At 51.0% G+C, this 26,941-nt stretch overlaps 1 protein-coding gene across 2 annotated transcripts; it reads left to right on the top strand.

Annotated features, from left to right (window-relative positions):
- On the top strand, positions 1-24,341 carry LOC128322013 (forkhead activin signal transducer 3-like). 2 transcript variants are annotated; one of them, XM_053242677.1, is made up of 3 exons: positions 1-436; positions 20,444-20,509; positions 22,354-24,341. In XM_053242677.1, exons 1-3 carry the CDS (start codon positions 56-58, stop codon positions 23,308-23,310), a joined length of 1,404 nt encoding a protein of 467 aa, XP_053098652.1. In that variant the 5' UTR covers positions 1-55; the 3' UTR covers positions 23,311-24,341. The 2 variants fall into 2 exon arrangements, with proteins under 2 accessions (XP_053098652.1, XP_053098651.1); XM_053242676.1 differs by having other exon boundaries at positions 20,405-20,509.
- Positions 24,342-26,941: the final 2,600 nt, after the last annotated feature.

Below are 26,941 nucleotides of genomic sequence, written 5' to 3'. Positions count from 1 at the left end.
GTCGAGCTCCCGGGCTCCAGCCAGGGCAGGCAGCATCAGCATGAGAAAGGCATGAATGGCCCCTCAGCCTCCCCGCTCCATGGCTGCGCCCCACCTTTGCAGGGGCCCAGCAGCGTCCTGGAATGGGGCCCGCGCTGGCCGAGAGGGGGGCTGTCCTCCTCCCCAGCCCAGGGGCGGCGGCGGCGGGGACTCCTTGGCCCTCGCCCTGCCCCAAGACCAGGAAGGGGCTCCCGAGGCAGATGCCCGCAGCGAGGGCCCCGCGGAGGAGCTGGAGGCGGCGGAGCCGGGCAGCAGCAGCCGCCGCCGCCGCAGCGGGGCCCGGAGTAGGGAGAAGAAGAAGCGCTACCACCGGCACGCCAAGCCGCCCTACAGCTACCTGGCCATGATCGCGCTGGTCATCCAGAACTCCCCGCAGAAGAGGCTGAAGCTGTCGCAGGTGAGCAGCAGCAGCAGCAGCCGCGCCTTGCGGGGAGCCGGGACCTGCCCGGCGGGGGCGGCTTCCACACCTCCCGGGCGTCGGGGACCCCCTCGCTGCTCCCTCGCTCGCCCAGCTGCAGCAGCGCCCGGCTTCGGCGCCCTCCGTGAGGCGCGGGAGGCTGGTGGGCCCCGTCGGGCTGAGCGTTTAGGGGCTCCTCGCGGGGAAGGGCTCGAAGGGAGACCCGGGAGTCGGCCACTCTCTGCCTGCAGCAGTTCTGCTCGCCAAGGGGGGGGGCCTCTCGAACCACCGGGAAGGGGCAGCCACGGACGGCCCGGACCACCGCCCGCCAGGGGGCTGGTCCTCCCCATCGGGCGTGGGGCTGCTGCCGGGCTGGGGGAAAGGGGTCCCGGCGGAGGCTCACCGAGGGATGCGTGGAGTGGAGGGGGCGGGGGGGCTTCCTCTTTCTCTCACGGCCTCCGGCCGCTCATCCAGGGCAGCTGGTTGCCCGGACGTTGAGGAAGCCCTCCTTCACCCAGCACATCACTAGCCTGTGGGGTTCACCGCCACAAGATGTGGAGAGGGCCACCAGATTGCACGGCTTTAAAAGAGGCATCATCCCTAGGCATTGTGCTGGGAGTGATGGGATTTGTAGTCCAACAGCATCTGGGGGAACCACAGTTTGGAACCTGGGCGCTAGAGGCGCTCTCCCTCCCTCCCACTCCAGGTGCACATTCAGGGTTTTAGCTTCTGATGACTCTTGGGGAGGTAAACCCGAAGGCAAACCCAAGGCCAAAAAACAAGGACCCAAAGAACATCCACTCTTGCTGCTCATGCAAACAAAGGTTTAACAAAGCATCCTCCAAAGGTAAAAATGGGGACAGAGATTGACTAGGAACAAGCAATATGGACTTCTTCATATTTATAAGAGAGGATTGCTGGTCTTGTGGTAGCAAGCATGACTTGTCCCCTTAGCTAAGCAGGGTCCACCCTGGTTGGATATGAAAGGGAGACTACCAAATTCCGGTAGTGAAATCCAAAACTGTTGGTGAGGAGCTCCAAAGGGATCTCAACAAACTGGGTCAGTGGGTGACAAAGTGGCAAAAGCGGTTCAGTGTTGGCAAGTGTAAAGTGATGCACATTGGGACAAAAAAAACCCAACTTCAAGTATACGCTGATGGGATCTGAGCTGCTGGTGAATGACCAGGAGAGAGATCTTGGGGTCAGCTCATTGAAAGTGTCAACTCAATGTGTGGCAGTTGTGAAAAAGGCCAAATCCATGCTAGGGATCATTAGGAAGGAGATTTAAAGTAAAACTGCTAATATTATAATGCCCGTATTCAAAATGAGGCTTTAAGAAGGCAGAAAGGGGCGGCAGGGAGGTATCCTGCCGCCCGATTTCTAAAAGGAGCCAAGCCCTTGGCAAAAGCAGGGAAAGAGGCGGCAGGATTTCTAAAAGCCTTTCGATTCCTGAAAGCCTTTTTTGTTTTCTTAAAACCTTTTGCAGCCAAGCAGGGAAAGGGGCGGCAGGGAGGGATCCTGCTGCCCGTTTTCTAAGGACAAAACGGGCTTGAAGGGGGATTGAAGGGGGTGGCCAAGCAGGGATTGAAGGGGGCGGCAGGGAGGTATCCTGCTGCCCGATTTCTCAAGTAATTACGGCGCCGGAGTTGGGAAAACGCGGGAGGGGTAAGTAAAGCCCTCCCCCCACCCTTAATGGAACCACCCACCCACCCCAGTGCCAGACCGCAGCTCCGTGGTTCCCTGCACACCCCTAATCGCAGCACCAATGGACATGCAAGCCACCCAAGAGGGACAGGTGCTCTGGGCTAAGTCTAAGCCAGGGCTCCCCGAAACACTGCCCCAGCTGGGGCTGTCCAGCTGTTTCTGGACTACCATCATCCCCTGCTGCAGTGTATTCTGGCTGTGGATGATGGGATCTGTAGTCTGACTGCAGCTGGAGACCCTCAGGTTGGCCAACCTTGCCCTGGAACCAGCTCCTACCAGCAAGGGCAGAGCCTTAGAGGGATGTGTGCAGTTGTAATAAACAGTGCCTTTGAGAATGTGCAGAGTGTCTTTCCAAGAAGCAGTGCTCCCTCCCAGCTTCTGAAACCAGGACTGGGGTTTCCAAACTACAGGGTGCGTGCCTTGAGTCTTGGAATCTTGGAATCGCTCACTTGGGAAAGATAAGCAAGGTCAACACTGACACCTCCCCTAAGTAGATGGCTCCAAAGACCCGTCCCTCGGTGGGGGTGGGGAGTCAGGGGGCCACGCCCACTGGAGCAAACCACAAAGCGGAGGGGAGGTCCAGCTTGTGTAAACCCCCCCCTTTCTGACTTGCTCCAGTGGGCTTATTATAACTGCGCGCATCCCTCTAAGGCTCTGCCCTTGCTGGTAGGAGCTGGTTCCAGGGCGAGGGTGGCCAACCTGAGGGTCTCCAGCTGTGGTTGGACTACAGCTCCCATCACCCACAGCCAGAACACACTTCAGCAGGGGTGATGGGAGTTGTAGTCCAGCAACAGCTGGACAGCCCCAGCTGGGGCAGTGTTTTGGAGAGCCCTGGCTCAGACCCAGCCCAGAGCACCTGTCCCTCTTGGGTGGCTTGCATGTCCATTGGTGCTGCGAAGGACCCCATGGCATTCTCAGCACAAGAGCGCCCAAACCACCCGGCCCCCACTGCTGCTCCATTTCCAGATGTGGGGGGGGGGCACAAGAGAGAGAGCAAGAGCTACGCAGAGGGAGGCCTGGATGCCAGGGTGATAAGGGCTCGCTCTGTATCTGGCTGGGAGCCACGATTTCTAGTGTAAATATCTCCACCGGGTCAGGGGGTCAGTCAAGCAACTTGAGGATTAGAAACAGCAGGGTGCAAATTACTTTGGTGGAAGGAAAGAAGAAGGGGGCTGGGCAGTGAGCATGGAGGGACCCTTTTTGATCCTGCTTCTTTTTGATCCTGCCCAAAGCCTGTGGAAATGAAAGAGGCCAGGGCTCCTATTGTCTCTCTACTTGTCTGAGAGAGAATAGGAGAACACAGGAAGCTGCCATGTACTGAATCAGGCCACTGGTCCATCTAGCTCAGCATTGCCTACACAGGCTGGCAGCAGCTTCTCCCAGGTTGCAGGCAGGAGTCTCTCCCAGCCCTGTCTGGGAGATGCTGCTGCCAGGGAGGGAACTGGGAACCTTCTGCATGCGAGCCTCCCTTAAGGGAAATACCTTACAGTGCTCACACATGTAGACTCCCATTCAAATGAAAAAGAAAAACACACCCCTACTTAGCAAAGGGGACAATTCGGGCTTGCCATGGGAAACACCTCTGTCGGGCAGCAGCGATATAGGAAGATGCTGAAAGGCATCACCATCTCATACTGCATGGGAGATTTATTTATTTATTTTATTTTTTACATTTTATATCCCGCTCTTCCTCCAAGGACCCCAGAGCAGTGTACTACATACTTAGGTTTCTCCTCACAACAACCCTGTGAAGTAAATTAGGCTGAGAGAGAGAAGTGACTGGCCTAGAGTCATCCAGCAAGGATCATGGCTGAATGGGGATTTGAACTCGGGTCTCCCTGGTCCTAGTCCAGCACTCTAACCACTACGCCACACTGCCTCAGATGGCAATGGTAAACCCCTCCTGTATTCTACCAAATTAAAACCGCAGGGCTCTGTGGTTGCCAGGAGTTGACACCGACTCCTGACGGCACACTTTACCTTACCACAAGACCAGCTCTCCTTCCTGTTTTCCACCTTGGGTCCTGGGACTACAACTCCCATCATCCCCAACCACAACAGCTCCCATCTCAGTCTTGATTTCCCCACTTTTCTGAGTCATCCAGGGTGACCAAAGCAAGAGGGGTTCCCAGAGGTTGTGGGATGATGTGGGATGATCCTCCTCAGCCGCCATGAGCTTGGAATGATGAACAGGGAGGATGCCTGGGGCCCCTAGGAAAGCAGACCTCCTAGTCCGTCTGATGAGCCCCCGTGGTGTCGTGGCCAGAGTGCTGGACTAGGACTGAGGAGAGCCGAGTTCAAATCCCCATTCAGCCATGAAACTAGCTGGGTGACTCTGGGCCAGTCACTTCTCTCTCAGCCTCACCTACTTCACAGGGTTGTTGTGAGGAGAAACCTAAGTATGTAGTACACCGCTCTGGGCTCCTTGGAGGAAGAATGGGGTGTAAAATGTAAAAAATAAAAATGTAAATAAATAAATTATCTCACGGGTGGGCCCTCACTAAAAAGCCCATCATCCAAGAGAAGTAAGCTTGTCACCAGAGATCCTGTACAGATAGGGTTAGATAACCACTGGAGTTGTGATCATGATACCGTCAAGGCCTAGAGCACCTTTCTTATGAGTCAAGACTACAACACCTGGGGCTTTTTAGTTTAGAAAAAAGACTACTGCGGGGAGACATGATAGAGGTCTATAAAATCATGCATGGTGTGGAGAAAGTGGAGAGAGAGAGAGATTATTTTCCCTCTCACACAACACTAGAACCAGGGGTCACTCCATGAAATTGATTGCCAGGAGGTCTAGGACCAACAAACGGAAGTACTTTTTCACACAACGCGTGATCCATTTGTGGAACTCTCTGCCACAGGACGTGGTGACAGCCAACAACCTGGATGGCTTTAAGAGGGGTTTGGATGACTTCATGGAGGAGAGGTCTATCAAGGGCTACTAGTCAGAGGGCTGTGGGCCACCTCCAGCATCAAGGGCAGGGTGCCTCTGAGTACCAGTTGCAGGGGAGTAATGGCAGGAGAGAGGGCACGCCCTCAACTCCTTTCTGTGGCTTCCAGCGGCATCTGGTGGGCCACTGTGCGAAACAGGATGCTGGACTAGATGGGCCTCGGGCCTGATCCAGCAGGGCTGTTCTTATGATACAGGTGGGCGATTTCCAATTTCTTCCAAGTTGAGTGTTCCCTTCCCAACTTTGGGTCCCCAGATATTTTGGAGGACAATAGTCCTCATCTCCAGCCACAGTAACAAAGCCTGGGGGCCTCCTAGTGGATTTCATCAGAAATTAGCATCATAAAAGGGCCAACCCACCTAAATCTACCCAAGAAGTCCCACCTTTCATTTTATCTGGAGGCTTAGATCTCACCTGCTTTGCAGCTGTTAATCAGGCCATCTGACCCCCAGATGTGGGACTGTGTGAGCCAAAGAGCAGGAATTTGACCCAGAAATTACCTTCAGCTGGACAGGTTAGCAAAAATAGCTTTGCAGATGGGTTGCAGAGGCTTACTCCATGTTAGATTGTTTGGAGAAAATTGATTGATTGATTGATTGATTGATTGATTGATTAAGTGCCCTCAAGTCGGTGTCCACCCTTAGGGACCACATAGATAGATTCTCTCCAGGATGATCTGGCTTCCACTTGGCCTTTAAGGTCTCTCAGTAGTGCCTTCATTGCTGTTATGATCGAGCATGATCCACCTTGCTGCTGGTCATCCTTTTCTCCTCTTTCCTTCAGCTTTTCCCAGCATTATGGATTTCTCAAGGGAACTGGGTCTTCGCATCATGTGTCCAAAGTATGATAGTTTGAGCCTGGTCATTTGTGCCTCAAGTGAAAATTCTGGATTGATTTGTTCTGTGATCCATTTAAGAACATAAGAACAGCCCTGCTGGATCAGGCCCCAGGCCCATCTAGTCCAGCATCCTGTTTCACACAGTAGCCCACCAGATGCCGCGGGAAGCCACAGGCAGGAGTTGAGGGCATGCCTCCTCTCCTGCTGTTACTCCCCTGCAACTGATACTCAGAGGCATCCTCCAACGGGTAGCCATTGATAGACCTCCATGAAGTTATCCAAACCCCTCTTAAAGCCTTCCAGGTTGTTGGCTGTCACCATATCCTGTGGCAGAGAGTTCCACAAATGGATCACTTGTTGTGTGAAAAAGTACTTTTGTTTGTTGGTCCTAGACCTCCTAGACCTTTGTTGGCCCAAGACCCTCAGGTTGGCCACCCTCGCCCTGGAACCAGCTCCTACCAGCAAGGGCAGAGCCTTAGAGGGATGTGTGTAGTTATAATAAGCAGTGCCTTTGAGAATGTGCAGAGTGACTTTCCAAGAAGTAGTGCTCCCTCCCAGCTTCTGAAACCAGGACTGGGGCTTCCAAACTACAAGGTTCCTGCCTTGAGTCTTGGAATCGCTCACTTGGGAAAGATAAGCAAGGTCAACACTGACACCTCCCCTAAGTAGATGGCTCCAAAGACCTGTCCCTTGGTGGGGGTAGGGAGTCAGGGGGCCAAGCCCACTGGAGCAAGCCAGAAATGCGGGGGGGTGGACCCTGGCACTGGCACACACTCTGGACTGCTCCTCCATGAAGTTACCCTAACCCCTCTTAAAGCCATCCAGGTTGTTGGCTGTCACCACAGCTTGTGGCAGAGAATTCCACAAGTTGATTATGCCTTGTGTGAAAAAGTACTTCCGCATGCTGGTGCTAAATTTCCCAGCAATCAATTTCATGGGATGACCCCTGGTTCTAGTGTTATGGGAGAGGGAGAAGAATTTCTCTCTATCCACTTTCTCTACACCATGCATGATCTTATAGACCTCTGTCTTGTCTCCCTGCAGTCATCTTTTTTCTAAACTAAAAAGCCCCAGGTGTTGTAGCCTTGCCTCAAAAGGAAAGTGCTCCAAGCTCCTGATCATCTTGGTTGCCCTCTTCTGCACCTTCTCCAGTTCTACAATGTCCTCCTTTAGATGTGGTGACCAGAATTGTATGCGTTACTCCAGGTGTGGCCGCACCATAGTTTTGTATAAGGGCATGATAATATTCGCCGTTTTACTTTAAATCCCCTTCCTAATGATCCCTAGCATGGAATTGGCCTTTTTCACAGCTGCCGCACATTGAATTGACTCTTTCAACGAGCTGTCCACCACGACCCCAACATCCCTCTCCTTGTCATTCACCAGCAACTCAGATCCCATCAGCGTATACTTGGGGTTTTTCGTCCCAATGTGCATCACTTTACACTTGCCAACATTGAACCGCATTTGCCACTTTATCACCCACTCACCCAGTTTGGAGAGATCCTTTTGGAGCTGCTCACAATCCATTTTGGATTTCACTACCTGAAAGAGTTTGGTATCATCTGCAAATTTGGCCACCTCGCTGCTTACCCCTGCTTCTAGTTCATTTATGAATAAATTAAAAAAGCACCGGTCCCAATATAGATCCCTGGGGGACCCCACTTCTTACTCCCCTCCATTGTGAAAACTCTCCATTTACACCTACCCTGTTTATTTTATTTATGTATTTATATACTTATTTATTATTTTATTGTTGAATTTAGATACCGCCTATCATTAAAAACAATCTCAAGGCGGTTTACAAAAGTTAAAAAACATACAATAAAATGACAATAAAAATATTAAGCACCAGGTCTTGGGTGCCACTCAGAATGAAGTCGAAGATCGCCTTCTTTCTGGTTGGTTCCAAGACCAACTGTTCTAGGGCACAGTCATTTAGCGTATCTAGAAATTTGACCTCTTTGTCATGACCTGACTGTGAATATACCCAGTCTATGTGTGGGTAATTGAAGTCACCCATGATTACAGCCCTGCCTATCCTTGACGCCTCCCTGATTTCCTGCTGCAACTCCCAGTCACTGTCAGCGTTTTGATCAGGAGAGCGATAGCACGTTCCCAGTATCACGTTCCCTTTCCGGCCTTGTATTGTCACCCACAGGGTTTCTGTGGAGGACTCCAGTCCACCTAGGTTTTCTACCTTGTTAGATTCTATCCCTTCTTTAACATACAGTGCTACCCCTCCTCCAAGGCGCCCCTCCATGTTCCTTCTATAGAGTTTATACCCAGGGATAACAGTGTCCCACTGGTTCTCACTGTTCTACCATGTTTCTGTTATGCCCACTATATCTATTTCTGCGTTAGCAACCAAGCACTCCAACTCACTCATCTTGGCTCGGAGGCTTCTGGCACTGGCATATAAGCACCTAGATGCTGAATCTCTCACCTGATGTGTGCTATCTTTCTTTTGACTCTTTGACCTGCTGGCACAGGCTCCCGTCTGCTCTTTATGCGGTACTGCTCTTTCCCCTTCTGTTTTATCTGAATCCTTTGCACCCTCACATTTTAAAGGATGGCTTTTGACAAACGGGATACTGCCCAGCTCCCATTGGCTGTTCCCCAGGTGTCATTTTAAAAGCTGCTCTGCAACCTTTTTTATTTTAAGCACCAGCAGTCTGGTTCCATCTTGGTTCAAGTGCAGCCTGTCCCTTTTGTACAGGCCTTGCTTGCCCCAAAATGTATCCCAGTGCCTAACAACTCTAAATCCCTCCTCCCGGCCCAATGTTTCATCCACACATTGAAACCCCTCAGCTCTGCCTGTCTCACTATATCTGCAGGTGGAACAGGTAGCATTTCTGAGAATGGTACCTTGGGGGTCCTGGACTTCAAAGTGCTACCTATCAGCCTAAATTTGGCTTCCAGGACCTCCCAACTATATTTCCCCACATCATTGGTGCCGACGTGCACCATGACAGCTGTCTCCTCCCCAGCACTGCCCAAGAGCTTGTCTAGACGCCATGTGATATCTGCAACATTTGCACCAGGCAGGCAAGTCACCATGCAGTCAACACGCGGGTCACAAACCCATCTCTCTATCCCTCTAGTGATCAAATCACCCACTACAAAGAGGCCCCCACCCCCCAGAGGAGTATCCCCCGTGCGAGAGGATATGGGCTCATCATCCATGGAAGGGGTCCATTCTAAAGGAGCATTTCCCTCTTCCTCAGACCAATGTCCTCCTTGCCGGAGACCTTCATTCTCCCTGACAGCAGAGGAGCTACCAGCCCTGGAGTGAGATGCCTCTATCACATCCCTGAAGGTCTCGTCCACATGCCTCTCTGTCTCTCTGAGCTTCTCCAGATCCGCCACTTTGGTCTCAAGGGAATGAATTTGTTCTTGGAGGGCCAGGAGCTCCTTGCACCGAGCACACACCCATGACTTCTGCCCATGGGGCAAATAGTCATACATGTGGCACTCTGTGCAATACACTGGGAAGTGCCCCTTCCCCTGCTGACTTTCTATCTTCATACTGCTTTTGTTGGCTGTTTACAGTATTTAGAGATAGCTTATTATCTGTTTATTAGATAGTTTATTAGAAGGATAGGTCTCAGCTGTAATGGTCAGCTATTTATCTGTCCAAACAGCCTTTCTCAAGAATATCAGGGATATGAGGAAGGGATTTGTACTTAAGTTCTCTTCTCGACCAAGCTCCTTGTGATCACAGGGGTTTGTTCCAAACTCCCCCGCTAAACTCCTGCTAAACTCCGACATCCTGTTTGCTCTGCAAAACTCCTACATCCTGTTTGCTATCCCTGTTCGCTATGCTCTGTTCCTTATGCTCTCGGGCCTTCGCATCTTATGTAGAGTAGCCTTCCAGCTGAGACACAGGATGTGAGTCAAAGGAATGTGGAGCCTCTCCCAGCCCTAGCTGACTCCACCCCCTCCAGGCAGGGACAAAGTAAAACACTGGAGTTTGGTAGCCCTAGCAAATCCAGCCCTGGGAAATTTTAACCCTAGCAAATAACAGACCTAAGACCTACCCCTTATACCCCTTATTCTCTCAGTATATGTTCAGCATATAAATTGAATAAAGAAGGAGAAAGTATACAGCCTTGTCTTACTCCTTTGACTATCTGGAACCATTCTGTTTCACCATGTTCCATCTGTACTGTGGCTTCCTGTCCTGTGTATAGGTTTCTCATGAGAATAATGAGGTGTTCTGGGATGCCCATTTTCCTAAGGATATTCCACAACTTGACATGGTCCACACAGTCAAAGGCTTTTCTGTAGTCAAAGCACATATTGACTTCTTTCTGGTATTCTTTGGCTTTCTCAATTATCCAGCATGCATCAGCAATGATGTGTCTTGTTCCTCGTCCTTTTATGAAACCAGCTTGAACATCCGGCATTTCCCTTTCCACATAGGACTCTAATCTATTTTGAATGATCCTGAGCATTATTTTTCTAGGATGTGAAATTAAGGATATTGTGCGATTGTTTGCCTAATCTGTTGAGTCTCCTTTCTTTCGTATGGGTAGGTAGACTGACCTCTTCCAATCTGTTGGCCACTGTGTCGTTCTCCAGATTTGCTGACATAATTTGGTTTGAGCTTTGACTGATGCTTCTTCTGTTGCCTGCCATATTTCTGTAGCCTTCCAACTTGGTCATGACCAGAGTGCTGATCTAACTTCATCTTCCCATACTAGAGGTTCTTGCAAGTAAGGAATATCTTCTAGAGCACAGTTTCTCAACCGCCAGTCCCTGGACCGCTGCCAGTCCCCAGGGGCTTGAGTGCCGGTCCGTGCAAGTCCTTTAACACCCCCGCTTTTTCAAGCATGCCAGTCCTTTAACACCCTGGAGATTAGCTCTCTCCCTCTCCAGTCTCTTTGATGAGAGGAGATAGCGAGAGCGAGTGACGTCACTGGTATGCAGCCGGTGAAACACACAGGAGGCAGTTAGCAGGGCAAGTGAGAGGGAGTGCTTGGCTTGGCTGGAGTGCTGCATGCATAAACTCTGTTCTGAACTTCTGCATGCATAAACTCTGTTCTGAACTACTACAGAGGAGGAACAGAGGAAGGCAGGCAGGCAAAAGATAAGAAAACAAACAAAAGTAAGCAACAGTGCTGATCAAATGAAAAAAGAAGGGAAAGATAAGAAGAATGAAAGGGGTGGGGGTGAGGGACGGGCTGATCATGTACTGACTCAACAAAAGGGGATGAAGATCAAATAAAATGGGATTTTAAAAAGCAAGCATACAGGAGAGAACAAGTACAATCTGTGTGAACTGAGAAATAAAATGTGGGGAGGGGATGGGGGAGATGAAGAAAGGGGTGGCTAGGGTGAGCTACTGACTTACCAAAAAGGGGATGAAGCTAACATGTGTGTGAACTGAGAAAACCAGTGGAAAAAAGAGATCACGAGAAAGGGGATGGAGTGGGGGCTAGGTGTAGCAAGGTATGAAATGGTGAATAGAGGAGAGAGAAGGAGGGAAAGAAGGATGAAGAAGAGACCCACTAAAAGTCTTCCCACTCATGTGTGAGTACATAGTACTCCCCTCCCCCTTAAACCTCTGCCTAAAAATCATTACAGTTGTAAAAACCTGGATATATGTGAATGTGTGGTATGAAAGGTTAAATCTCCCACCCCATTCCTTGTGGTTTACTTTCCTAATGTGGATGCCATATTGATGTGTAAAGTTCATTACCATAACATTACCTTTTCAAGGTAATGAGTGTTTTAGTTCTGAGTGTACTGCTTGGAGGTTTTTTGGATGATGTTTGGTTACAGACTTCCAGTATGATATGAGATGTCATGTTTTAAGCTTCCTATCAATTAAATTGATAAGCTGGTTTTATGGTAGCAAACATGCGTTGTCCCATTTGCTAAGGAGAGCAAGGGCAGTGATTACCAAATGAAGAGAGGAGGAAAGCTGGAGGGGGAGTACTGTGTGTGTAAGAGAGAGTACTATTTTAAAAGCAATATTAAATTACTATTCTTATGCATTTAAGAAGCAAGATATTATGTATACAGGAACTTGACACAAGTTCCTGCCTGCATGTTTATATGCAAAATAGATAGATGAGGAGTAAGAAAAGACAGAATTGGAAGAATGGAGTGTAAGGTTGAAACCTATTTTTAAAATATGGTAATGTTAAATCTGGACTGGACAAATCTCAGGTGCCAGGGAGCCATGATGTCTCATCCTTTCCTCCCTCCCCCTTTTGAGCCAGAACTTCAAAAGTTAAATATTGATTAAATTCATTTTCATTAATTTCACTTTGATTTAATTGATTGATTAAGTGTTATTTTAATAATCAGCACCCTAAAAATTGACCTCGGCCACCATGAGCCAAGTCACGGTCAGTTTTGGCCCATCAGGACATTTGAGTGGTGAACACCTGTGAACGCCTGTACTAATAGATAAACTTGAAACCCCTTTGCTAACTGCTGGTCTGGGACTAGAAACTGCACACGAAAAATGTAGTGGTCCTTGAAACTCTGCATGACGAATTTAGCGGTCCTTGACTCCAAAAAGGTTGAGAAACACTGTCAGAGTATCTTGGACGTTGACATCTCTGCTGTACAGATTTTCAGTATACTCCTTCCATCTCTGTTTGATGGTGGGTACATTCTCAAGATCATATCATGGGAGCTGGATAGCTTTGATTTTCTGCTTTAGCTTGACTTGGAACTTGCACATGAGCAGTTCGTGATCTGTTCCACAATCAGCCCCCGGCCATGTCTTTGCTGTTATAACTGAGCTCTTCCACCTCCTTGCACCAATAATGTAATCAATTTGATTCCTGTGTACTCCATCTGGTGATGTCCATGTGTATAGGCGCCGCTTTGGTGGTTTGAAGAATGTGTTAGCTATGAAGAGATCATTGGCTTGGCAGAAACTAAGAAGTCGTTCTCCTGCTTCATTTCTGTTTCCTAGGCCATACAGTCCGACCATGTTTTCCCCCTTACCATTTCCAATTTCAGCATTCCAGTCTTCAACCACCAGCATCACATCTTGCTTGCATGTTCTGTCAATTTCAGACTGAACTTGAGCATAAAACCCATCAACTTCCTCTTCTTCTGCATCAGTCATTGGGGCATAGACTTAAAGAACTGCCATGTTAAAGGGTTGTCCATGAAATCTAATTGATATTAGTTGGTTACTGACTGCATTGTACCCAAGTACTGCCATTGCTATATCCTTCCTGACTATGAAAGCAACACGCTTCTTCCTTTGGTTTTCGTGTCCTGAGTAGTCAACGGTATGGTTTTCTGACTGAAAGTGTTCCATTCCAGTCCATTTTAATTCACTGATGCCCAAGATGTCAATCTGTAGTCGATTCATTTCATCTTTCACTGTGTCAAGCTTTCCCATATTCCTGCTTCTTACGTTCCCATTGTAATTCGGTCTTTGCAGCTTCGGATTTTCTTTTCCCGTACGGTCGGCAACATCAGCTGCTAGACATCCAAAAGGCTTTAGTCTAACCGTGTCATAAACACCATCGGTACTCTGAGAGATCCTCAGCTCTTCCTCAGTAGCATGTTGAGTACCATCCGACCTGAGGGGCCCATCATCCGGCACTACATCAACAATCATTCTATGTTGTCTATCCATGTGGTTTTCTTGGTAAAATACAGGAGTGGTTTACCATTGCCCTCTCCCGCGCAGTATGAAATCATGCCTTTGTCGTTGTCACTGAAGTGATCGTCCGCCTCCAGCACTTTCCTATATTGCTGCTGCCCAATAGAGGTGCCTGCTTGTTTTAGCTGGGCAGCTGGGATGACCTCTGCGCTTTGGGTGACCCTACTGGGAGTATACCTCCCAGCGTACTTCGCTCATCTCTCCCAGGAACACCCCCCTGCTATGATGAGGCAACATAGCAGGACATAGCTACACATTTTTAATTACATGAACTTGAAGTTATTGAATATTAAAGATAATAGAGCAAATTTTAAATCGGTGAACTAAAAAAGTAGTAGACCTCTTCAGCTTGCAAATCTACAGGGACTGGGACCAGTGTTCCTTCTAACTGGGATTCCCAGATGTTGTTGACTACAACTCCCAGAATCCCCAACTGCAATGGCTTGGGGATTATGGGAGTTATAGTCAACAACATCTGGGAATCCCAGTTAGAGGGAACACTGACTGGGACCTTTAAGATTGGGGTTCCCAATCCTGAGTCCCCAGCTAGTGCTGGATTACAACTCCCCTCATCCCCAGCTATAAGGGCCAAAGTTGGAGATGATGGGAGTTGTAGTTCAGCAACATGCGGGTTTTTCAACGGTAAATTCTGGAAGTGAGGCCTGTGACCCTAGGAAGGCCAAGCAGGAACTGGTTTCCAGAATGAAATAAAAGGATCCGTGACAGCTGAGATGGTCCCACAAATGATGCAGAAGCAACTGCTACAATTTGACATGGCTAGGGATGATGGGAGTTGTAGTTCAGCAGCATCTGGATACCCTGCTCTAAGCAATTCATTGGGGGCCTGTGCCCCATGGTCACCCCCTAATGATGCCCCTGTTTCTCTCATTGTCCCCACTTAATAAGAACATCAGGACAGCCCTGCTGGATCAGGCCCAAGAAGGCCCATCTAGTCCAGCATCCTGTTTCACACTCTGACCCACCAGATGCCCTCAAGAAGCTCACAGGCAAGAAGTGAGGGCAGGCCCTCTCTCCTGCTGCTGCTGCTGCTGCTCTCCTGCTGCAAGCGGTATTCAGAGGCGTTCTGCCTCTGAGTCTGGAGGTGGCCCATAGCCACCGGACTAGTACCACTGATAGACCTGTCCTCTGCGAATTTGTCCAAGCCCCTTCCAAAGCCATCCAAGCTAGCAGGTCACTGCTTTGGAGACGTATTTGAAGTTGCCACCTCCTGGTCCATCTAGCCTGGTGGCTCTCCCTTATTTTCAGCAAGGGTCTCTTCCAGACCCTCCTGGAGATAATGCCGGGAATGAGCATGCCGAGCAGGTTCTCTGTGACTGAGCCCCTTCCCAATTAAAAGAGAATTCTGCCTAATAGAAGTCTGTCTTTAAAACCACCTAGTTTATTGATTGATTGATTGATTGAGATTTTCTTTATTGTCCACTGCAGGGCTTTGCATTTCCTTTTCCTGGAAGCCTCATGTTCCTTCATTAACGTTCCTTCACTAATTAGTGTAACTGTATTTGGGATACAGCCATCCCTCGCCAACCGCTAGGGTTACATTCCCGCAAAACCCCATGCTTGGAAAATTCATGGTTGGCGAGACATAGGAATTAATGGGAAACAGAATTAGGGGAACTGCGATTGCAAAAACACTTCAAAATATAGGAAAAAATACTCCAAAAAATCACTAAAAATAACCCCAAATCCCTTAATATCACCAAGAGGAATGAGCAGATTGAACCTCTGAACCCCACAAAATCACTAAAATGCCTTGCCAAATGTGGATACTCGGATCATGGTTGGCAAGACCAGTCACAATTTCCCACTCGTGGATACTTTAAACTGTGGTTGGTGAGACTGTGGTTGGCAAGGGATAACTGTATTGCAATCCTTACCACATTAACTAATTTAAGACAATCTGGAATAAGCAAGGTGGTAGATAAATTGGTGGTAACTGGAGATGGACCTCCTCAGATGACCTTAATGTATGGTGGGGATTATGCAGAAGAAGGTGCTCTCTGAGGTAACTCAGGCCTAAGCTGTTCAGGGATTTAAAGGTAATAACCAGCACTTTGTGTTTTGCCCGGGAACATATCGGCAGCCAGTGCAATTGTTTCAAAACAGGCGTAATATGATCTCTCTGGGTATCGTAAATCTGTTGGCATGGCTAACCTAACAGGATTTACGATCCCTCCAGCTCTACTTCTGTGAGTCAAAATAAAAATTCTGTAGATAAGAGTAGCAGCTTAGCTGCATGAATGAAAGCGAAGAATGACTCTCAAAGACAAAATCGTATAAACAAAATAAAGTCCCTTGAAACTGAACTAGGTACCCCCCCCCATGATAACTGAGTAATAACTGAAATAAAGCAGCAAGGAAGGAACAGAACAAGGACAGGCTGAAATAAGAAAGATTGAACAATATAAGTATGAGGAACACTGTCTGCAGAAGGCAACGTTACTGACAGTACTGTCTCAGGAACAGCGTTTGCTCGATATAGGGCTTGAGATAACCAGCAGCCAATCAGGCTGTCCTGACTCAGCATTTCTATTCCCTCTCCCGCGAGATCTTGCACCTGTGTGTCTCCCACTGAGCCTTTCTCTTGAGACATCTTCTTAACACAGGTGAAATTCCAGCTTTATCCTGATCAGTCTCCCCAGCCCTCATCTCTGCCAGCTGTTCAGATTCCCCTGTCTGCTGCCGTTCCATCTCAGCTTCAGAGTCTGTTCTCATAACCAAGTCCTCCTGCTCCTCTTCTGACTCAGAGGTCTGGGCCATGACACTGGGTTATTCCAGAGACCAATCTGGCTGCCGCATTCTGAACTAACTGAAGTTTCCAAACTACATACAAAGGCAGCCCCATGTAGAGCACATTGCAGTAGTCAAGCCAGGAGGTTACCAACTGGTGCACCACTGTTTTGAGGTCATCCTCTTCAAGGAATGGGTGCAGCTGTCGAATCAGCCGAAGCTGATAGAAAGCACTCGTGGCCATGGCCTCCACCTGAGATACCAGGGTGAGGCCTGGGTCCAGGAGCACTCCCAAGCTGTGCACCTGCTCCTTCTGGAGGAGTGTAACCCCATCCAGCACAGGAAGATCTAACTCACCCCTCAGATTCTGAGCCCCCACAATGAGAAGCTCCGTCTTGCTTGGATTCAGCTTCAATTTGTTATCCCTCATCCAGCCCATTACTGCCTGTAGGCAGGCATTTAGAGAATGAGTGCCATTTCCTGAGGAAGAAAGGGAGAAGTAGATTTGGGTGTCATCAGCATACTGATAACACCCAGGACCAAATCAACTGATGACCTCACCCAGCGGTTTCATGTAGATATTGAAAAGCATTGCTGACAGAATGGAGCCCTGAGGAACTCCTGTTTTGAGGCGCAACTGTCACCAAGCTCCACCATCTGGAATCTACCCGAGAGATAGGAACTGAACCACTGCAAAGCAGTGCCTCCTATTTCCATCTCCCCCAGGCGATCCAGAAGGATACCATGGTCGATGGTATTGAACGCCTTCGAGAGATCCAAGAGGACCTACAGAGTCATACTCCCTCTGTCGATTCCCCGGTAAAGGTCATCCATCAGGCCGACCAAGGCTGTCTCAACCCCATAGCCAGCTCTAAAGCCAGTTTGAAATGGGTCTAAATAATCAGATTCCTCCAAAACCGCCTGGATCTGGTTAGCCACCACCCTCTCGATTACCTTGCCCAGCCAGGGGGGGATTGGAGATTGGCCTATAACTATCCATCACTGAGGGATCCAGGGAAGGCTTCTTAAGAAGCGGTGTAACTATTGCTTCCTTCAAACAGGGAGGCACCCTACCCTCCCCCAGCGATGCATTTATGATATTAACTAGGCCATCTCCAACAATCTCTCCGCTAGATCAAAGCAGCCAGGTCGGGCAAGGATCCAGAGAACAAGTGGTAGGCCGTACCGCTCCAAGCAGCTTGTCCACGTCATCAGGAGTCACAGATTGAAACTGATCCAACCTAACACTACAAGAGGGATCACTGGATACCTCCCTCACAGACCCTGCAGAAATAGTGGAGTCCAAGTCAGCCCGAATACAGGAGACTTTATCCGCAAAGAACCCACTAAAGGCGTCACAGCAGAGTATCTCCGGGAGCTGATTTGAGACAGAAGGAGCAGCGATTATACTCCTCACAACCCAGGATAACTCTGCCTTACATGAACCCACAGGCGCAATGAGCACTGACCAAAAACTCTTTTTAGCCACAAGCACCGCCATCACATAAGTCTTCAAATGGGTTCTATGCTGCATCCTGTCAGATTCGAGCCGAGTTCTCCACTTGCATTCCAGTCGCCTACCAAGACGCTTCATCCCCCACAACTCCTCGGTGTCCCAGGGGGCCATCTTAGAAGCAGGCCTGGAGGAACGCTTAGGAGCAATAATATCTACTGCCCTGGTGAGTTCTCTATTCCAAGTTCCCACCAGGGCATCGACAGAATCACCGGCCGCACCAACATCAAAATCCTCCAAGGCCTTTTGGAAACCTGCTGGGTCCAGCAGCCTTTTGGGGTGGACCATCCTAATAGGTCCATCACCCCTGCAGGGGTGGGTTGTGACCGTGGTACTAACCTTAACCAGGTAGTGGTCCGTCTGACAGTGGGGTAACCACTGGATCCCCCACCCACGGAACACCCCCCTGATCCGAAGAGAAGACCAAATCGAGTACATGACCAGCAACATGAGTTGGTTCAAAAATTAATTGGGATAGGCCCATAGTTGTCATGACCGCTATGAACTCCTGAGCCGCACCAGACAAGCCAGCCCCAAAGTGGACATTGAAGGCCCCAGTACCAAAAGTCTAGGAGACTCCAACACCAACTCTGCGACCAGCTCCATCAGCTCAGTTAGGGAGTCAGTTGGGCAGCGGGGTGGACAGTACACCAACAGAATCCCCAATCTATCCCTAGTTCCCAGCCTCAAAAATATGCACTCAAGATAAATCAACTGTCTCACAGGGGCCCTGGTAAGGGAAATGGTATTCTTATGGATCACAGCCACTCCACACACACCCCACACACCCACCCACTTCCCTTGGCCTACTCCACGACAGAGTAACCTGGAGGGAGAAGCTGAGCCCACACTGGGCCACTCGCCTCCCCCAACCAGGTCTCAGTTATACATGCCAGGTCAGCTCCCTCGTCCATGATAAAATCATGGACAATTTCGGTCTTATTCTGAACTGACCTGGCATTGCAGAGGAGCAAGGCCAGGCTCTGTGGGTAGCTGGTGCTGCTCCCCAAGGCCTGAGAGTTGTCAGAACACTTGGAAGTAGAAATAGTTACTAGATTACTGATTTCTCTTCCCCTGTAATGGCCAGCTGTTCTGCCAGCGCCAGTTCTTCTATTCCCCACCACTACAGCAGTAGCTGCCCCAAGGCTGCTGGGTGCACCCCCTACATCATCCCCCTCAGGAGAGCCCAAACACATCTCATCAACTAGGCCTGGCACAACTCAGGGCAATAAAAACAGCTCTTTGACCCAAAAATCCACCCACCCACGATACAACCAGCCCTCAGTCCCACCCGCAAAGGCCGGCCCCCTACAGGCAAGCCTCCAGCCAGGGCACCGGCAGGTCTTCAGTAATTAATGGGCCTCTAATTTCCCAGCAGCCCCTCCTGCCACCAAGGACTGCTGGCTGACACACAACACAGGTGTTAGGTGTCAAGGCTTTCCTGAAGGCAGCAGGCTGGCAGGCAGCTCCTCCGATGGAAAAGGAAACCCAGAGGGGCCAGAAGTAAAGTCCAAGCAGGGGAGGGGAGAGGACGGCGGGCGGGGGGGAGGACAGCCCAACCCTCAAGCCTCCTCCTCCTCCCGTCTCATGCCGATGTTGCTCCTCCAGATCTTGGATCTCCATCTCTTGTCAACCCCAGTTCTTTTTCCTTTCACTGCAGGTAGCCTCATCTCTTCCACTCCTCACAAATATCAGTTGGGATGAGCGTCAATCTCATCTCCAGCACCTCTTTGCTTTCACGGGGCAGTCCTTTAACTTGGCGTTCTTCAGTCAGAGCTGCCTCCTCCATAGACTCCATTTTTACTAACCAATCTGGTCCCTGCTCTGTAGACCCGATAAACTATATTAACCCTTTCTGCTCCATTGGAAGAAAAATGATTTTCTTTTCCCCAAAAAAATCCCAATTTCCAACAATCGATTTGCCTCCACTGAATGACGTATCCCACCACGGCCCCCACCTGTGGAGGATCTGCCCTGCTGCTAACAGAAGACATGGATCTCCCTGAGAATTTACCAGTTTAACCGCCACGACCACCAAGTACACTCTGGGCTTAGTCCAGAGGTGCTCTTACCCCTGGAGTTCCGGGTGGGGGCCTCCACTCCCCCTGGGAGCCCCCAATCCCTCTTTAGTCTGTCTTTTAGTCTTTAGGTGTGGTCGCTGTGCCGCTGTGCCTGCACCAGGAAGCCAAGTGTGCTTTAGAGACAGAGGAGGGAGTGGGGAAAGAAATACGTGGGATGGGAAAGGTGAGGGGATCTAATTGAGTTGTATCGATCATAAAGGCTTTGCAGCTCCACTCTGGGAGATTTGCCATTCAGATCCATGGGATGCGAACCACACCCATGGTTGATGGGCCTCCCACCAAGGGCAGTGCTAGGACCCCCTCACCTGCCTCGCCCCAGCCCAGGGGTCCAGCCTTGGGTCTCCAGAGGTACACAGACAATGCCCTTCAGCTTTGGCCATTGGATGGGCTCAATGGGAGTCCAAGGACCCCTGGGGGGCCGAGGTTGGGGTCCCTGTCCTAGCACAAGGAGGGGATCCTTTCACGTGTGTGACTTGTCCTTGCAGATCATCAAGGAAGTCAGTGCCTGCTTCCCTTTCTTCCAGGAGGGCTACCAAGGCTGGAAGGACTCCATCCGCCACAACCTCTCCGCCAACGACTGCTTCCACAAGGTAAGAGGGAGGCTGGTGAAGAGCCAGGAGGGGTCCCACAGCTCCTGTGTTTCCTGCCGAGCAGAGGGTCTCAGACTTGGGGCCCCAGCAGTGTCCCCTGTAACAGGGGTGACCAGAGGTTTCTGATCACAGCACCCAGCAACCCCCGCTGCAATGGCCTTTGGCGGGGAAGGGGCCGTGAACCACGTCTGGGATTTCCTGTTACAGGCAACACTGGTCCCCAGATGTTGAAGCCACACTACAGCCTCCATCATCCATTCAACCATCGTGACAGGGGACCAAGGGAGTTGTAGTCCAACACCAGCTGGGAACCCAAGGTTGAGAACCCCTGCTCTGGAGAGGCAGCAGCCGCCCCCTGACCCCGCTGGCCATCCCTCAAATCCCCTGTTGAGCTAGGTCCAGTTCCTAGAACACGCAGCCAGAGGCAATCACAGGGCGACTCGGTCATGGCCAGGGTTCCCAGATGTTATTGACTACAACTCCCATCACCCCCAGCTGCAGTGGCCTTGGGCTGGGGATGATGGGAGTTGTAGTCAACCACATTTGGAAATCCCTGTTAGAGGCAACACTGGTCATGATGCTCCCTCTTAACGCACCAATCCTCCCCTCGCTTGAGACTGGGATTCTGCACCGTGTTTAATTAGATATTCCATGGGCTGGAGCCTCTGGAGGAGGGCTGGGCCAACTTGGCCCTCCTGCTGTTTTTGAACTATCACTCCCATCACCCCCAGCCCCAATTTATTGTAATTATAGGAGGAGAGCTGGTCTTGTGGTAGCAAGCATGAATTGTCCCCTTTCCTAAGCAGGGTCTGCCCTGGATTGCATTTGAATGGGAGACAACATGTGTGAGCACTGGAAGATCTTCCCCTTAGGGGATGATGGGGCCGCTCTGGGAAGAGCAGAAGGTTCCAAGTTCCCTCCCTGGCAGCATTCCCTCTCCCTCTCCGGCCTGCAACTCTGGAGAAGCTGCTGCTGCCAGTCTGTGCAGACAATACTGAGATGGACCAAGAGTCTGACTCGGTCTATGGCAGCCTCCTCTGTTCCTATGATGGGAGTTGTAGTTCAGCAACAGCTGGAAGACCAAGTTTGCCCCGCCTGCTCTAGTTATTGAACCCGATTAAGGCTCTGTGGAGCTGAGCTAGAAAACCGGGCACAAGGTGGAACTGCCATCTTGGAGGAAGGATTGGCCCCCATGATGAGTTTCCACGCCAAACCCCAAGTGCAGGAAGGCCGAGAAGACCTGGGTAAAAGCAGCAGGCCAGGAGTGAGAGTATTTGGAAGGCCAGGAGTGGCGTTCCTTGTAGCAGGGGGTCATTGACTACAACTCCCAGCATCCCCAGCTGGAATATCTTTGGGTGGAGATGATGGGAGTTGTAGTCAACTATGTCTGGGATTCCTTGTTTCACAACACACCGGTCAAGAGTTGAGTTGGGGAGGAGGCTTTGTGTGGGGGTCTTTCCTTCATCCACAAGAATGGGGGCTGTGACATGAGCCCCATTCTCCCAACGTAGCTAGGATGAGCACCCACACATCGAGGGGAGAACTCCACACCTTCACTTGAATGGCTGCATGGAGTCAGCGCACAACTCTACAAAGGTACCACAGTTGGGTATCCAGTTCTTCCATGGTTTTGGGTCATATGGAGGAAACCCTTCACACACCCAAGACGACCAGTGTTGACTCCATGTTGCCATTCCCATGGACATGCGTGGGTCAGAGGGTGGGGCCTGCCACCATGACCCTGCTGCCCCCTCCACGTGGGTTCACTCACCCCAGGTAGGTCTTGAGAAGAGGGCTTCTGTCTCAGGAGGACCCACATACTCGGTCCGTCCCCTCTCCCACAGGTGCTGAAGGACCCCACCAAGCCCAAGGCCAAGGGCAATTTCTGGACCGTCGATGTCGACCGCATTCCCCCCGAGGCCCTCAAGTTGCAAAACACACCCGTTTCCCGCCAGGGGGAGACGACGTTTGCCTTTGATCTCACCCCGTATGTGTACCACGGCTGGCCTCTCGGCAGCTTGTGGCCTCCTGAGAACCTCACGGCCTCCGAGGGGAGAAGCCTGTGCCTGAGTGGGGAAGAAGGAGCCCCACAGAGCAGCAGCTTCCACATCGACTCCTTGCTTAGCACCCAGGATGTGGGTTTGGGTGGGAAGCCCAGGGTGGGGGCTGAGGCCACGCAGGGCCCTGCAGCTGGCCTGGATGTCTGGGGTCCCGTCCCCATCTACTGTGTCTCCTCAGGGGGCCCCTCTCGTCCCTGGCGCCCCTCGTACCACCTGCCAGTTCTCCCGCCCTTCTGTTCCTCCCCCTCCTCCTCCTCCTCCTCATGCAGCAGCCTCTCTTCCCTGGGCCCCCTCTTCTTCAATGAAGGGGGGGCAGCAGGGCAGAGGCCTAAGGAAGACCATGACCCCCCCATGCAGGCCAAGCGCCCCAGAGCTCTCCAGGCCCCTGAGAGCAGCGACCCGGCCTCTGGGGGCTGCACACCACCCCCACTGCCACAGCTCCCCACCTCCTACACCAAGTGTGTGGCCCCCAATGTGGTCATTCCGCCCAGCCACTCGCCCGCCTTCTCCCCCCTCCCTGCTGTCCCCGGCCTGCCCTTCTATCGCCCCACCCCCTATGGGAGCCCCATGCACTGGGAACTGCTCCCGGGGCCTTCCATGGGGCCCCTCCTCCCCTCCTCGCAGCTCTCCCTAGACCTGGACCAAACCATGCCTCCCAACAAGTCCGTGCACGACATCTCTAGGGCCACAGCATCATCTCTGTGGCCCCAGCCCTCAAGAGGTGCTGCCTCCAGCCTTTGACAGGCCTAGAACTTTCCCCAGGAGTGCAGTGCTCTCCCACTTCAACCAGTCCTAAAGGTGCTGTCTCCATCAGGGCAACAGCCCGTCTCTTGCTGTAGGCTCAGCGGGGTGGGGGCTGTGCTTTGGGGCCAGAGAGGAGCCCCCCAAACCTCTGACTCCACAAATCCTTCCATGCGGTGCCAGAACCCCCTTCAGCCTCCCCAAAGTCCCACCAGGCAAGGCTCCTGTAGCTGCAAACCTGCCCAAACGGCCTCCTTTGACTCTGTCTTGGAGGGATGCCCAAGGCAACGGCTTGTCTATATCCCCAGGGAATCCATCCTGCCCAGACCTGTCTTCCCACTGGACAGAATCCCCCGTGGCAGCTCCATGGCTGGAATCTCTCAGCGCCGGGTTCTGAGAAGCCCATGGGGTGAGCAAAGAGCCCATGGGGTCAGCCCCTTCCGGTCCCCTTCCAGCCATGGCCTGCTTTGGGAAATGGGCCCATTTAGCTCAGAGGTTTTCCTGCCATGGATTTGGGCAACCAAGGGGTGGTATTTTGCCAGGGACGCAGCAGTGGTCTCTGAAAAGCATGAGTGTTTGGGAGAGGGGAAGAAGGCGTCTTTTTCTTGCAGGTGTGCTTCCACCTAATATGGGAGACGCCTCTGCCTCATTCAGGGGGCAGCTAAACCAACGCAAGCTACATACAGTCAACGCCAATATGTCTCTCTTGGCTTCTTCTCTTTGCCTGGTCCTGATTCTGAGGAGTAGCCCAAACAGAGAACAGGTACTTCTAAGCGGAACTGAGCCCAGCCGCATTGAGGCAGCAGACCCAGAGGAAAGGCTGCCCCTCCTGGACTGGGGGAGATGGGGGGGCGTGAGAGAGAGAAAGGGGAAGAAAGAGGAAAAGGAAGAAAGGGAAAGAGGGAGGCAGAAAGAAAGGGGCGGCAGAACACCTTACCTACTTCCCTTTTTTTTTCATGTTTAAATTTTTATTGATTTTAACAGTATCTAAACATTCACATCACATTAAACAAATATTGACTTCCCGCTCACACCTCCTCGTGAATCACCAACTATAGAATTAACCCTTGCTATAATAATAATTCAAAACATATATCTAAACCTTACAAACTCGATTTTGATCTACCATTTCTGTTCATATATTATTCTGGCTGCCGTAGTAGCATACATAAAGAGGTTGCAGAAAACACTCCTTGCGTTATTCCCAGCAGGAAGGATTCTGGCTTCTTAGGAAATGTCATTTTGAAAATTTTCTTTAACTCATTATATATCATGTCCCAAAAGGCCTTAGCCATGGGTGTCCACATTTCCAGCATTTGTTTGAAACATTTTTATACATTAATGCCAGTTTTTTAGGCGTCAAATACCACCTATACATCATTTTATAATAATTTTCTTTTAAAAGATAACATGCAGTGAACTTTAAATCAGTTTTCCATAATTTTTCCCAGGCTGCCATTTCTATATTATAGCCCACATCTTGAGCCCATTTTACCATAGTCGTTTTAACCACTTCATCTCTTGTCTCCTCCAAAAGCAAGAGCTTATACATTTTGGAAACTAATTTTTCGTCATTTTCACACAGCTCCTTCTCAAATCTCGACGTGTGTCTGTATGTCCCACCACAATGATCAACTTTGCAATGTTGTCTACAATCTTCTATCTATCTATATAACTAGCATCTGTGCGCTAGTACTTGATTGCTCCCCTCACCCCCCGTCACAGCCCCGCTCACCTCAGAGATCTCTCCACCCTCACCTGAGCCGCCCTCCTCCTCCTCCTCGATCCCCTTACTCCATCCCCTTCCTCCATCCCCCTCACCCCTCTTGGTCACTGCTGCAGCGTTGCTGGCACTATTGGCCAAGCAGCAGCCCCCTATTCCAGAGACCTCCCCACCCTCACCTGAGCCCCACTCCTGCTCCTCCCCATAGGAGTAGCAGCAGCAGTTGACCAGGCCCTGCCTCGCTGCCGCCACCACCATGGCCACTCATTCCCCTCAGGCTGCTGACAGGCCTGGGCCCATCCCTTGCCTGTCTGCCTCCCTCTGCCAATGGCCCAAACAGCAGCAGTGGCTGACTGGGCCCTTCCTCGCTGCTGCCACCGCATGGCCGCTCGTTCCCCTCAGGCCGCTGACATCCCTCACCCTTCCTTCTTTCTCTCTTCCCCTCCCTTTCTCTTTCTTTCTCTCTCCACTCACTTTCCCCCTCTGTCTGTCTGTCTGTCTTCCCCTCCCTTCTTTTTTCTTTCTTTCTCTCTTTCCCTTCCTGAGTTAACAGATCTTGTTCACCTTTGTTTCCTCATCTGATTCACACAACAGCAGCCTCCTTCTCCTGAAGGGGCTCTTTCCTCCCTCACCACCCCTCTTTTTGCAGACCCCTGCCCACTAACAGATTCATTCCAACTGACCTTCACCATCACAGGCTCCTCCTCCCTATCTGCATATGGAATCCCCACTGCCCAATCAGGTGGTTTTGCTCATGAAGTCTCGCGAGAGCTGCCACACACGGGATTAGCCACGGGTATGCCTTAATATATAGATTCTCTAAGGCATACCCATGGCTAATTCCATGCGTAGCTTGTGAGAGTTTGCAAGCAGAAGCACCTGATTGGGCAGAGGGGATTCCATATGCAGATAGGGAGGAGGAGCCTGTGATGGTTAAGGTCAGTCGGAATGCAACAATTACTGGTCGGAAGATGTTCTATCTTGATTGTAGAGAAGAAGAATCTATAAAGGATAATGGGCAGAGGTCTGCGAAGAGAGGGGTCGTGAGGGAGGAAAGAGCCCCTTGAGGAGAAGGAGGCTGCCGTTGTGTGAATTAGATGAGGAAACAAGATGAACAAGATCTGTTAACTCAGGAAGGAAGAGAGAAAGAAGGGAGGGCAAGGGATGGGCCCGAGCCTATTAGTGGCCTGAGGGGAACGAGCGGCCATGCCGGCACCGGCAACAGCAAGGTAGGGCCCAGTCAACCACGGCTGCAGTTTGGGGCTACCGCGGCCATTGGTGGAGGGCGGCAGGCAGGCAAGGGATGGGCCTGGGCCTGTTAGCAACCTGAGTGGATTGAGCGGCCGTGGGGACAGTGAGGAAGGGCCCAGTCAACCACTGCTGATGATGATCCTGTGGGGGAGGAGCAGGAGCGGGGCTCAGGTGAGGGTGGGGAGGTCTCAGGACAGGGGGCTGCAGCTTGGCCAATAGGCAGCAGCAACGCTGCAGCCGCGACCAAGAGGGGTGAGGAGGGTGGAAGCAACGGGATGGAGGAGGAGGAGGAGCAGGGGTGCAGCTCAGGTGAGGGTGGAGAGATCACTGAGGTGTGGCAGAGGGTGAGCGGAGCAATCAAGTACTAGCACGCAGATTCTCTGCGTGGGTTAAGTTAGTATCAAAATATTGTAGAACTGGGAAAGGTGCCGAAGAGGGCAACCAAGATGACCAGGGGCCTGGAGCACCTTCCTTATGAGGCTAGGCTACAGCATCTGGGGCTCTTTACCTTGGAAAAGAGGCAACTAAGGGGAGGCATGATCAAAGTGTATGAAATTATGCATGGAGTGGAGAGGGTGGGCAGAGAGAAAATTTTCTCCCTCTCTCACAGCACTAGAACCACAAATCACCCCGTGAAACTGAAGGATGGAAAAGAGG

The sequence above is a fragment of the Hemicordylus capensis genome, chromosome 4, assembly GCF_027244095.1.
Source record: "Hemicordylus capensis ecotype Gifberg chromosome 4, rHemCap1.1.pri, whole genome shotgun sequence".
NCBI lineage: Eukaryota > Metazoa > Chordata > Lepidosauria > Squamata > Cordylidae > Hemicordylus > Hemicordylus capensis.
This window is presented reverse-complemented; position numbering and strand designations above follow the sequence as displayed.